The 12,029-nt window shown below is 34.0% G+C and overlaps 1 protein-coding gene across 4 annotated transcripts in view; it reads left to right on the top strand.

Moving 5' to 3' along the window:
- LRCH1 (leucine rich repeats and calponin homology domain containing 1) overlaps nucleotides 1-12,029 on the top strand; it is a 116,115-nt gene that overhangs the window by 93,678 nt on the left and 10,408 nt on the right. For 3 of the 4 annotated variants that reach the window (XM_063149313.1, XM_063149310.1, XM_063149311.1), the window contains 3 exons: nucleotides 1,055-1,192; nucleotides 2,658-2,735; nucleotides 10,275-10,532. In XM_063149313.1, the coding sequence (XP_063005383.1) occupies nucleotides 1,055-1,192; nucleotides 2,658-2,735; nucleotides 10,275-10,481 (423 nt within the window). In that variant the 3' untranslated portion in view covers nucleotides 10,482-10,532. The remainder of the gene's footprint in view (nucleotides 1-1,054; nucleotides 1,193-2,657; nucleotides 2,736-10,274; nucleotides 10,533-12,029) is intronic. The other variant, XM_063149312.1, reaches the window with a different exon arrangement.

Raw genomic sequence — 12,029 nt, 5'->3', positions numbered from 1 at the left:
TTGCAGAGAAAGACATTTCTAATAGTTATAAGGAGAAAATTCTTTGCCATAAGGGCAGTGAAACACTGACTAAAATTGCTTGGAGATTCTGAGGGCTCTCTGTCCTTGCAGATATCCAAAACTTAACTAACCAGGGCTCTGGTGTCACTTCAAATTTGTTACACTGTGACCTCCAAAAATCTCTTCCAACCTACTTCCTTTATTCTAAAAAGAATTACCTATTCATAGGTATTCATATTCAACCAGTATAGGTTGAGGTAAGATATTAATAGAGAGTAATGACATTAAGAGGTTCAACTAAGAAATATCTATTTAAAGACAATGGGAAGTAATTATCTCCTAATGTAGAGTTGGAATGTTTTCAAAATTGGAGCACAGTTCAGGAAACTCATCATATATAGCAATCTATTGGGTTTGCTGGATTTTTTAAAATACTTAAGTATTTTCAAAAGTATTTTATTTTACAATATCAAATTCTGTTTGTTGAGACTTCTGTTTTTCTTATAACGTGTATCCAGAATTTCTCTTTTATATCTGAATGTTTTGCCTTCTCTTACCTATTTTTCTGATCACTCTAAAGCTTCCTGAGTAATTTTTAGGCTACTAGGGAAAGATTGCCTTTTATTCTCTGCTTGTTCAGTCATTAACACAATGTAGTTCTGTTTCAGTTTTCTGCCAATAAAGAAAATTTAAGATGGATAAGTAGAAGACTTGGGGAAATGGTAAAAGGAAGGAGTCGCATACAGTCAGTCACATGACTAATTGCATGAATATGTGTTTCTATACCTCTCTGTGTAAAAATAGTTGCATATTGTGGCAACAGCATTGCAGTGTTGAGTTCATTTAAGGAAGTTTATGTAGTTGAGTGACCAGCATAAAGGAGGTTGTGGTTTAGTTTCTAAAGAATTAGTTATATAAAGGAATTGTGGTTTTTGGTAATAAAAACTCCAAACCTAGCTATGTGCCTACAGCATAGGAGATGAGGATATTTATTGCCTTTTTGTCCCATTCATGCATTTCTATATCAAAGTGTGCCTGCATTCTTCCTTTGCAGAACATAGAAACAAGGCTAAAGATCTGTTTGCCCGAGGACCTGGGCTCGGCCCTGATGGACGGCGTCGTTCTGTGCCATTTAGTGAACCACGTCCGCCCTCGCTCTGTCGGCAGCATTCATGTGCCCTCACCAGCAGTAGTGAGTTGCAAGTTTCTTGCTGCACTGAGGTGTTTTATTGATTACTGTTTCATTCCCAAGTGATATGTGGGTACATAAACCATGTTACTGTTCAATGAAAGATCTCTGCTGTTACAGGCAATTTTTGTATGATTGCAAATGTTCATTAACTTTTATATATAATTCATTTATATATATCATCTAGGTATATGTGTGTGTATATATACACAAGCACACTTATAAATGAACAAAATTATCCTGCCTTGTTCCTAACCTAGCAACAAGATCAGGTATTTTCATGACGTTTCTGTTCAGAACAATATGAAAAGCTTTGGTTACAAGTTTTCATTCTAGTACACCCTTAAAAAAGAAATTGATTGAAAAAAAGTTAGGTTGGCTTCAGTGGTGTATGGCTTAGCAGATGTCATACCACTAAAGCACTTACAACAGTTATTGCTATATTTGTCCTGTTGGGTAATATGTAGAGGTGATTCCTTTTACCCGCAGACAGAACAGAAACTTGCACTATAATGATTTAATATTGGCTTACCTAAATCTAAGGACCTGAAGATTACAGTACATAAACTGTGTACACTTATTAAAACTTAAGAAAACACTATTGTGTTTTCTCTGTTTATATCTGTTTATTGAATAGATCATTGTTCCACGTTTCTGGTAACAGTCTGGTTCTGAAGAGGTTTTATGTGTTTTCAACTATTTGCTTTTTTTCTTTTTAACATAAAATTTGGTGAAAATTTGCCATGTGCACCCTGATTCTCAGTTCTGAGAATACCATGTGGATTTTGGAGGCAGTCTGTAAGAACTTTCAAGAAGACAGATTTAAGAAAAATATACTTTTTCAGATATTCTGGTGCAATTTCTTTTGCTGTTCCTTGACTTGAAATAATTTCTATCTTTGGTAAAAATATAACATAGCCAAAATTTGCAAACTTGAATATCTGGCATAAAAACTTCTCATGCTGATTTTGAAAAATAAATATCTTGTGGTATTTTCTGTAACAAAAGGCACATATTTTATTTTTTTTTTCATTTTGTTTCAACTTTATATTGATATTCTCTTCCTTGAAACAGCCTTCAAATTACTTTAGCCTGGAAAATCAGTTCTTTGAATTCCTTGCTACTGCAGTGAATTCTTGGTTTAAGTGAATATTCAGGAATTACAATTGTTTCACATCTGATAAAGTTAGAAACTAAAATAGTGAGGAGTTTGGGTTTTGGTTTTTCTTTTTGGTAACATTATACATTTGTAAGTATTTGGTAAATAGTTCTGAGTGAGACAAATTGTAGAAATGTTTGAGATTCTAAAGTAATGAGACATTAATACTTCTGGGACATTAATATAATGTATAGCTACTATAAATTTGTGAGTACATAAAAAATTTTAAAGGTGTGAGCCTGTTAATTACAGTTAAGTCTGTTCTTCGTGACTTCTTTAGCCATAGACAATTTTTTTTCTCTTCTACAGCCTAAACTTAGCATGGCCAAATGCAGGAGAAACGTGGAAAACTTTTTGGATGCATGTAGAAAACTGGGGATACCAGAGGTAATTTAATTGACTGTCATTTCTAGATGTTCAAAAATGAAAACACATTAATTACATGAAAGCTGAATGATAATTTTATGCACTACAGGTTTTTAGCAATAAAGACACAGAATTTAAAAACTGAGCTAAATAATGTGATTTAATACTACTTTAGTGCATTTAAGTGGCTTATTTCATAGCACTTAAAAATTGCAGGTGTTGTCTCAAAAGAGTAATTCACTATTATCTGTAATATATCTTTTTTGCTATGAAAAATAAATAAGGAATTATGATAATGTATTATGTAAGTAGCCAAAAGCTTGCTATTTTTTTTCATTGCACAACATAACTGCATTTTTACCTCATGCTTTTAGAATATGAACTTCATCCTTCTTAATTTTTACTTTTTTTGCAATATTTCCATTTTTTACAATGTTAAGTACTCTATGCATTGATGACTAATAACAGACTCATCTCTTGTATTGAAATATTTCTACAGCGATTTGAAGAAAAGCATTGTATGTTAAGTATGGAAAGCACGTATGTGTAAGATTCTATCATGTAGTTATAAGTATTTCAGTAGTTGGAGACAGGGAAATTGCAGTGCTTGGTAATTTCTGATTTTCATTTAAGAATGGTATCACTCATCATGTAATTTATTCTCATCTTCATAACTAATGTAATGAATACTGCAGTTGCATTGGGATTATTTCAAAGACTTCCTTATGCTTTAGAAGAATCTATTAGAAAAAGTTAAATTTCAAATACGTGACCCTCAAAAGAAGGTAAAGGTTATATAAGGTCATTTTAAACTGAACACAGGAAAATTACATGATGTATTTTCACTGGTGCCTACATATGACAGTATAACTAAGGCTGAGTTCTTTTTTGTCTGTTTCAAGAATGCTGAAATGTAAAGATATTTTGTGTGATTTCCACCACCATCCCCTTGGGCAGCAGATGGTAATGCAAGATTTCACATTGAGAAAGAATTATAGTGTCAATTCTTTGTTTTATCTATATTTTAGCACTTGATTTGGAGGACAGAAAAAGTGACAGATAATTTTTGCTATTTGTAGGAATTTTGAGGGGGAAACTTTCTTACAGTTTCAATGAATGGTTCATCATAAATTTAATTTGACAATTCAGTGAAATGGCTCTTAAGCTGTAATGGTTCATTTAGTTCTTGTAGTTACATAATTTATTATGTTAGAATGATTTCAAATTAAAGGTAAAATTTCACTTCAGAGAAGATGAAAATCTTGTTGTTGTGGACTTCTAGACATGAAGCATTTTTTAAGCAGCCCCAAAATTTTTCTGATATATCATAAATCATCAGTGAATAGAATACAAGTCAAATTTTCTTGGCTGTAGCCTTTTGGGAAAGAAAAGGCAAAGATCTGTTTTCATTGCTGCTCTGAGATCTTTCAGAAAGCTTTCCTTCTTTTTGATTCTGGATTTCTCTAAGTAAGCTCTCTGGAGAAATATCTTCTTCGTATTTTGTGAATAGGCATTTCCATATATATATTTATTACTCCTCCTTTTTAATCCTTTTATCAAAATTACTATTGAATTCTTTTGGATTTTTACAATTTTATTAAAGTTTATTTGTTGAAGAGTTGCATGGAGGCTTGGGCTCAAAGCCACATCTTACCAGTCTGATTTGTAAACTAACCATCTTTATGTATCTAAACAAGCTTTAACTTCTCTTGAAGGGAAAAACTCATTCACTTAAATATTAAATTAACTGCTTGCAATTGTAAACTTACAATAGGTTTTAAGTACTCTGAGCATATTCTTTTTTATTAGCCATTGGTAATTTGCAAATGTATGTTTACAAAATTTGCTATATTTTGTGAGAACACATTGTGTTGTGGAACTAGCTAGTAGATGCTAGAACTTTGCTGTGTGTTCCAGGGACATGGATTAGGAATGCAAAGTTGTGTAATAGTGAGTATGGCAGTCAGCTGTCAAAGTTTTTAAAGAACTACAGATGGCATGCTCATGCTGCTTCAGATGGATGAGCTGTGCAGTACCTAGCTATCTCTGGAGAAACCAGAAAAAGAAGTGACTTTTTTTTTTAAACAAGCACCTTATGTGGGAAAGTGATGGGTTCTACTTTTGAGTCCTTATATACCTGTAGGTATTGGGCTTTTCTGTGGTACTTATGCCCATGTCTAGTTCCTGAGCATTGACTTGAAATTCTGCTCCATGGGTTTGAAAAGGCTTTTAAATGGTCATAATTTGTGTTGGTTTGTTTTCAGTTATTTAAGGAATAGAGTATGTGCTGTTTCTTGAACTCCACAGGTTTGGAATAATTTCCTGTTTAGTCATGTAAAATGAAAATAAGAAAATAGCTAAGTAATTGCTGTGCTGTGCTGATGTGCATGGTCTCTTACTTCTGTGGTTTTCAGCATTCAATTCTTGGATCAAAATTACTTTCCCAGAATGATCCTGGGAAGTTTCATACAGATGTAGAACAATGCAGCTGCTATCTAAATGTGTCACACTTGAGTATTTGGCATCTTGACCAAAGAGTTGCAAATACAAAATTGAGGAACATCCTTGTCTCTTTATCATGACTGGTATGTAGAAGACTCTGAAAGCCATTATCTGCCAGGTGAGAGTTCCAATACAGTGGGGCACACATTGAAATTGATTTCTGTGAACAGCCACATGATGCTTTTGACTGCATGCAGAAGGAACGTGCTGGATCATGCACAAGAGGAAGGTTTGAAGTCTGACCCTTAATAAGAAACTAAATAGCAATGCTCTGGCTGCACCAGGAGGCTGTTAAAAGTGTGAGAATTGCAAAACAATAAAATTGTGTCCAATTTTGCTACTAGGCTTTGCTGTAGCACTGTATCAGTGAACCTCTTAAATCACTTTTTGAGACAAAACAACCTTTTTGTTTGATGTGAAAAAGGGATGTTGGCAGGTAAGTATCTGAAAGTATGAAGATTCAGAAAATGTCTGCTGTGTCCCTCAGGAGTTGTGTTACAAAAAGGTTCAATTCTTGTTTCTTAGAAAATTGCTAAAGAATACTTTATTTTACATTGTTAACTAAAACCCATCAAATTACCTGATTTACCTCAGCAGGGCTGAGGTCTTGCTGCATTTTTCAGTGACACACAGTACTTGGATTGTGCCATTCACTGGACTTAACATTGTTAATGTCATGTGAGCCCACAAATAATACCGCCCTCACTGCTAACTCAGTTCATCCATGTTGCACCCACCCTCTCACACTTTGTGGGTTTGAAAAATAAAGCTGGATTTTTTTACTTCTCTTTTGCGTGGCAGCGTGGCCCCCAAAGTGTCAAATGTAATGATTCTATTGCAGTTTTACTCTTCCTAATGACATCTCATGCCAAAGATATTAAAAATTGTCAGAAGAGTGAATTATCATCACATTACCTTGTATGTGAAGTTATGGAAATATTTTGTTTACAACTACTCTTTCATAAAACCAGTAACTATATATGTAAATAAAGGCAAAAATATTAATGCAGTTTTCTTCAACTTGTCATTGCAAAATCAGTATTCATACTAGGAGTAAGGACATAGACTTTGCTATTTCAACCTGCAAATTAATAACTCAATTAAACTTGAGCTTTTATTCTTGGTAGCTGTTATTCCTGGTAATCCATATTACAGGGTGTTATGCAATTTCAGTAGTGTGAATCAGTAGTCCTTTCAAAAGTTAAAAATTGATTTGTGGTGGGTTGAATGATACTTTACTATAAGTAAGATTTAGACCAAAACAAAGCTGTACATGCAATATGTGTGAAAGACAAAAGTTACAAGTTTTGGTCTACATATTTTCTGGTTCTCAGTTATGAACAAATAAGGGGTATCAGAAGTAGGATCTTTTAAGCATTTTTTGAAAAAGAAAATGTAGTCTTTTCAATGTCTGTGAAATTAGCTTTTTACAAAGACAGGAATTAATTTTTATAGTATTCAGCTTACACTAATGTAATATCTTAAGAAGCATATTTTGACTCTTTATTGGAGTCAGGTCAGAAAAGTACAATTTATCTTTTTAAAAGGAAAATAAATACTTCCCCACATAACATACTGTATTGATCATCATACAGTCTATCAATTTAAAAATAAAGATATACTGAACTTATCATGATTACTAATAGAATGGTAATTTCTATTTGTAAAAGGTAGTGATAAAATGAAATCTTTCACAGTCAAAGGTTCCAGTGTCTGTGTTCCAGCACATCAGCAGTGTGCAGCATGATTTGGTATGACAAATAATACCTTGGGTAGGTATGAGAGACTACTACCATATCTCTTAAATTTTCAGTCATTTACATTGTGTAAACATATTGAGCAGGAAAGAGAGTGATGATAAGGAATGGCTTTTTGGATCTCACATCATTGTACAAAGATGCAGACTACAAAAGGTTTATCTGTGCTCCTTCAGAGTGACTTTAGTCCTGCAAATGGGACCTAATACTATGTATCAGGCTCTCCTCTGATAATGAGATTCACTATGTGGCAATGTCAGACAGGATTATTCTAAAAATCAGTGTGACTTGAGTTAGTGTAGGAATTGCAAATTAAGTAAAATAATAATAAAGAAAAACATAACAGGAGGCTTTTGTACTCTAAAAATAACAAAACAAAGGAGGCAGCCAGGCAGTGACTGTAAAGTGTTTTACCTTCTATCCACCTGTTAGTTGTTCAACTGGTAATCATGTTTTTCAGTTTAATGCAAGGTATATTATCATTGCCACTTATGCTTGTTTTCTAATCACTTCACGTAATCAGTTACTTCTCCATAGTTTCATCATGAGACACCCATGAAGTTGCAGTAAGTTTATCAGGTATGACTCATTTCTCCACCTTTTCCCTCTGGACTCTGTAATGGACACTGTGTGGCCTATGGTATGGAGTTAAGTGATTCAATACACTCTCAGTTACAATCCTGAAATCAGAGTTCTGAGCTTCCTTTCATTTATGTTTTGAGTACAGTGCATATGCACTACAGATTTCTTTCTTTAATGCACTTCTGCAAGCTTACTCTTGACTTTTTTTACCAGAGTGTAGATGCGAGGAGGTCAGTTCTGAAATGCTCTCTGTTTTCAGTTACTGCAGGGGCATGCAGAATGAGGGTGGTTTGTGCACGCAAACACCTGGTTATGCTTTTGCTGTCGTATTTCTGTCTTACTGTGTTTATTCTGTGTGCATGATTGACAGCTCTATGATTTAATCATAAAGCTTCGTAGATGTAATGTCAGTCCATAAATGTAATTATTAAATAGGTGTATCTTTGTCATTCTTACTAGCAATAATTTCAATCCCCTAAATGAGAGGGGCAGTATTTGTCATAGATGGGTGGATGAGTGATTATCTTTGAGACTTTGTATGGAGGTCATGTGCTTTTACACTATTTCATGATGTCATGTTTTAGTTTTGTATTTTTATTGCACAAGATCAGTGCAATAAGTGGAAATACATCTACTGTTTTAGAAAAGCTATATATTTTTCATCGACAAATCTAAAATACATGAAGTAGAAATATTTTACCTTATAAGGTGTGAATATAACACCAAGTTATCCATCATCACAGAACACACAAAAATAGATATTCCTAAGTCTTCCCAAGTTTCACTGAATTTAACTAAAACACATCATGGCAGTTTCTGTAGAAAGTTTCTTCTGCATGTGTTGGCTGTTTTTGTACGCTTTGGCTTCTCCTTATGCTGCTTAGGATGTTAATCTTGGGTTAGCAACTTCATCAGTATCTGTAAACAGTCAACCTATGACCATCTCTCAGTCTCTAAAGTCTGAAATTCCTCCCTTTTCCATTTGACTGCAGTAGGTACTGTTGGCATTGTTTTGGGGTTTTTTTGGACAAAAATTTTTAAAGGTCCTTGATATAAAGATCTGGCATTTTATTTTTAAAATATAAATTGGACGTATCTTAGATATTTACTTTTGATATGTATTTGCAGTACGTAGGAATTGAGTCTTGGATGTTGTTCCAAAATTAATCCAGCATTTACTGGGTTTATTGGTGTCTTTGGTATAAACCAGTATATTATGTGGTTGGTAGTCACGAATAGTTTGCACTAAAACTTGTTTCTGTGGTAAGCAGCTTGTGGATGTAGGTGTACTCAAATACAGTACTAAATCTATCCCGTTTTTAAACAAGATCAGCGTGTTTTTGTGCTGTCTGTGAGTTTTCATACTCTAAATAATAACAGAATTGCTCTGAAGTTTATTATCACATTAGAGTTTTGAGTTAAAAAATTCTGAAAAAGGACTGCAAAAAAAGTGCTGTTGCTAGGCAGGTTGGTTCTCTGCTCTGTATCTGCTGGCCTAAGTAACACAATTTTGCAGCTTTTGACTCCTGGTAAAGCTAGAACCACTCATGGTAAGCAAAAATAAAACAAAAAAAAAAAAGAAAAAAACAAGTGTCACTATTTAATTTGTGTATAAATGACAGTCCTGACTTACAGTTTCACTAGCCACTTTTCAGGATAGAAAGGCATTTAAAATATTTTCAAGTTTAATTTATTTCAAACTAGAGCTTGAAACTTTGCACTAACAGAAAACAGACATTGAACTTCCATGTCTTGGTTTATTTGGTGTACTGTCAGTTCATTAAGGAAGTGGCACTGAAAAGCTTCCACAGGAGCAGTGTTCTTTCAAATTCTTATTGCATGTAATTTTGTTCAGTAAGTATTCATTATCTCAGTAAGGCCTTATTTACAATGTAAAATGGTATCTTAGATTGCATTTTCAAAGTACTAGTGTTGCTTGGTTTGATTTAAATGTTAAATATTATGTGAATATATTGGTACTATTACATATTTCACCTCATGTTGTATAGCTAGTCCAGAGTAAGTTGCCACATCAAGTCATTGATACTTTCCAAAAAATGTATGGGAATCTAACCTGCTAATAATTTAAAAAATGCTATGTAAGAAATTTAGTGTCTAATGCTGCAGTTTAGAAACTTCACTAAAATTAAGTATAGTTAGTGCTACGATGCTTTTTTGATTTCCTATCCCTGGGTATCATTTGGGGTGATATTTGAATACCAAGTTTAGATTACTATATTAGAGAATTTTGCGTACTTCTAATGATTTCTGTAAGTACTTTTTCTTTAGACTTCATATTGCTGCTGCTTGTGCTTTTAACAGCTTTCTAACCCACTCTTTGCTATTTTTAAGTTAGTTTTTTCAGTTGGTTCCATTTAAGCATTTGAATAAGGTCCAGATGTACAAAGGTGTGCAGACCTTATTGGAACGAGCGGATCACGTGCACTTCCTAACCCTTGTGAACTTGGGCACAATTTTGGAAGGATTAGAAGACTTGAGCTCTTCTATCTTAACATTCTGATGTTATATGATAGATTCAGTATTTAGAGGAAATAAAAGAAAGCTGGGATGTCTAGTGACTAAGGCAACACTAGGAAGAAACTATTCCTACATGTTTATGCTAGAATATTGTGATAATTAATTTATCAATATCTTTCTATTTTTGTATTTTTAATTTTTTGCACTCTTTTTCTGTTCTAATGGCTGCCCTTCGGGATAGGCTGACCTCTGCTCTCCGTATGACATCCTGCAGTCGGATATTCGTCACATTCGAAAGACTGTTGACACTCTGCTCGCCCTCGGGGAGAAACCCCCACAATCAACTTCTACTTTTCGCTCCTGGGATCTATTAGGCTTTTGTCTTTTCCATATACTTTTTATAGTCTTGATGTATATAACTTATCACTGGAATTTGCTAACAGCATAACCTGTTCGCATGTGCGCACAAACTTTCTGCTTTGTCTCTGAAAAATTACAGGTACTTAATTTCCTTCCTTTGCCTTTCAAACTTCTCCCTTTCCCTTGCTTCCTCGTAATATCTTTACTAATCTCTTGAAATCGAAGAGAGGAGTAGCATCCTGAAGGCTAGTCCCATGTCTTCTATCCCCTCCAGCTGTAGTTTAAGAACTTATGTATCTCCTTATTTATAGCTTTTCTTTCATGTTGCCTAGATTACTCACTAAATGTGTTGAAGCAGTGAAGCTCCTCTTATTCCATATTTGGGTGTAGGCTAGATATGTATCACAAGCTAAATAGAGCTGAGCCTCTTACTTTTTGTGAAAATCCAAGAATGCTGCAGATACTGAAGCAGTTTCAGGTGGAACTTCCAGCAGGTGATAGTGTTTTCCGAGTGGGTGCCAATTATCGCTGCGCATACTATGTTAAGAGCACTTGGAGAGCTATTTTTCAAATTACTGTGATTTTTTAAAAAGTCTTATATGTTAACAAGAGTACTGTAACTTTAAAGATTGTTGTTCATCTCTACTGTTCTAATTAAATTCCATACTAGAGTAGTTATGTTTTCCTATGGTAGAATAATCTTTTTCTTCTGTCACACAAAACAGTGTTGGAGTCCTTTTAAACACTTGCTACATTAGTCCCCAAAGGCGACTGTAAATTAGCAGTGGATATGAGCAAGACTTTAGAATGTTTCAGGATGAAGGTCATGCAGTACAGTGACACAGTTTGGGAATAAGCTATTAGATTCCTTGACCTGCCATTCTTTAGTGTGGCATCAAGCAAGTCCCATCATTATCTTCTCTGTTTCATCACCTGTGAACATGCAGATACTGTTTGTTTGTTTGTTTGTTTGTCTGACCAATGGAGCAAAGACAATATAGCTAGGAAAATGGATCCTCTGGGAAGACTCTAGCTTTTCCATCCTACAAAGTTTTAAAGAGCAGTTTAGACGTACATTAGGCAGGAACTATTTTGGTATGTTTGAACTCTGCCTGTGGTTAGACTGCTGGACTGATGACTTCTATTTCCCTACCAGTTCTGGGTTCTGTTCATCTACTCTAAACTTAAAATAAGACAATTTTGGGGTTTTCTCCTTATTGACATGAAATATTAATTTGATTGAAATTTAAATGTATTTATTATTTAAATCTATAATTAATAATATTAATTATTTATTTTAATTTGACAAATTAAGATTTATTGAAAAATGCAAGCCCTCAAGAATAAACCTATATCGGCATTGCAATATTGGCCTAGATGCTGTTGCCTAAATTTGTAATTCAGGCTAGCTAACCAAAGGACCTCAGTTTTGTGTCTTGGAAATACATGCATTCATTTCCCCCCATCTAGTATATAATAAAATAAGTAATAGACTTTTAGCATATAACTAGGATAAGAATTTGTGTGTTACTGATTATTCTGGCCATACAGTTATTATTTAATGCTGCTCTCTAAATATTCCCACTCCACAGATACTTGTAAAATTTTATTAAAAAACTTTCAAGTGCAGTTCTAT

The sequence above is a fragment of the Melospiza melodia genome, chromosome 2, assembly GCF_035770615.1.
Source record: "Melospiza melodia melodia isolate bMelMel2 chromosome 2, bMelMel2.pri, whole genome shotgun sequence".
NCBI classification, from domain to species: domain Eukaryota; kingdom Metazoa; phylum Chordata; class Aves; order Passeriformes; family Passerellidae; genus Melospiza; species Melospiza melodia.
Note: the sequence above shows the minus strand (reverse complement) of the source record. Positions and strands in the feature narration are given on the sequence as shown.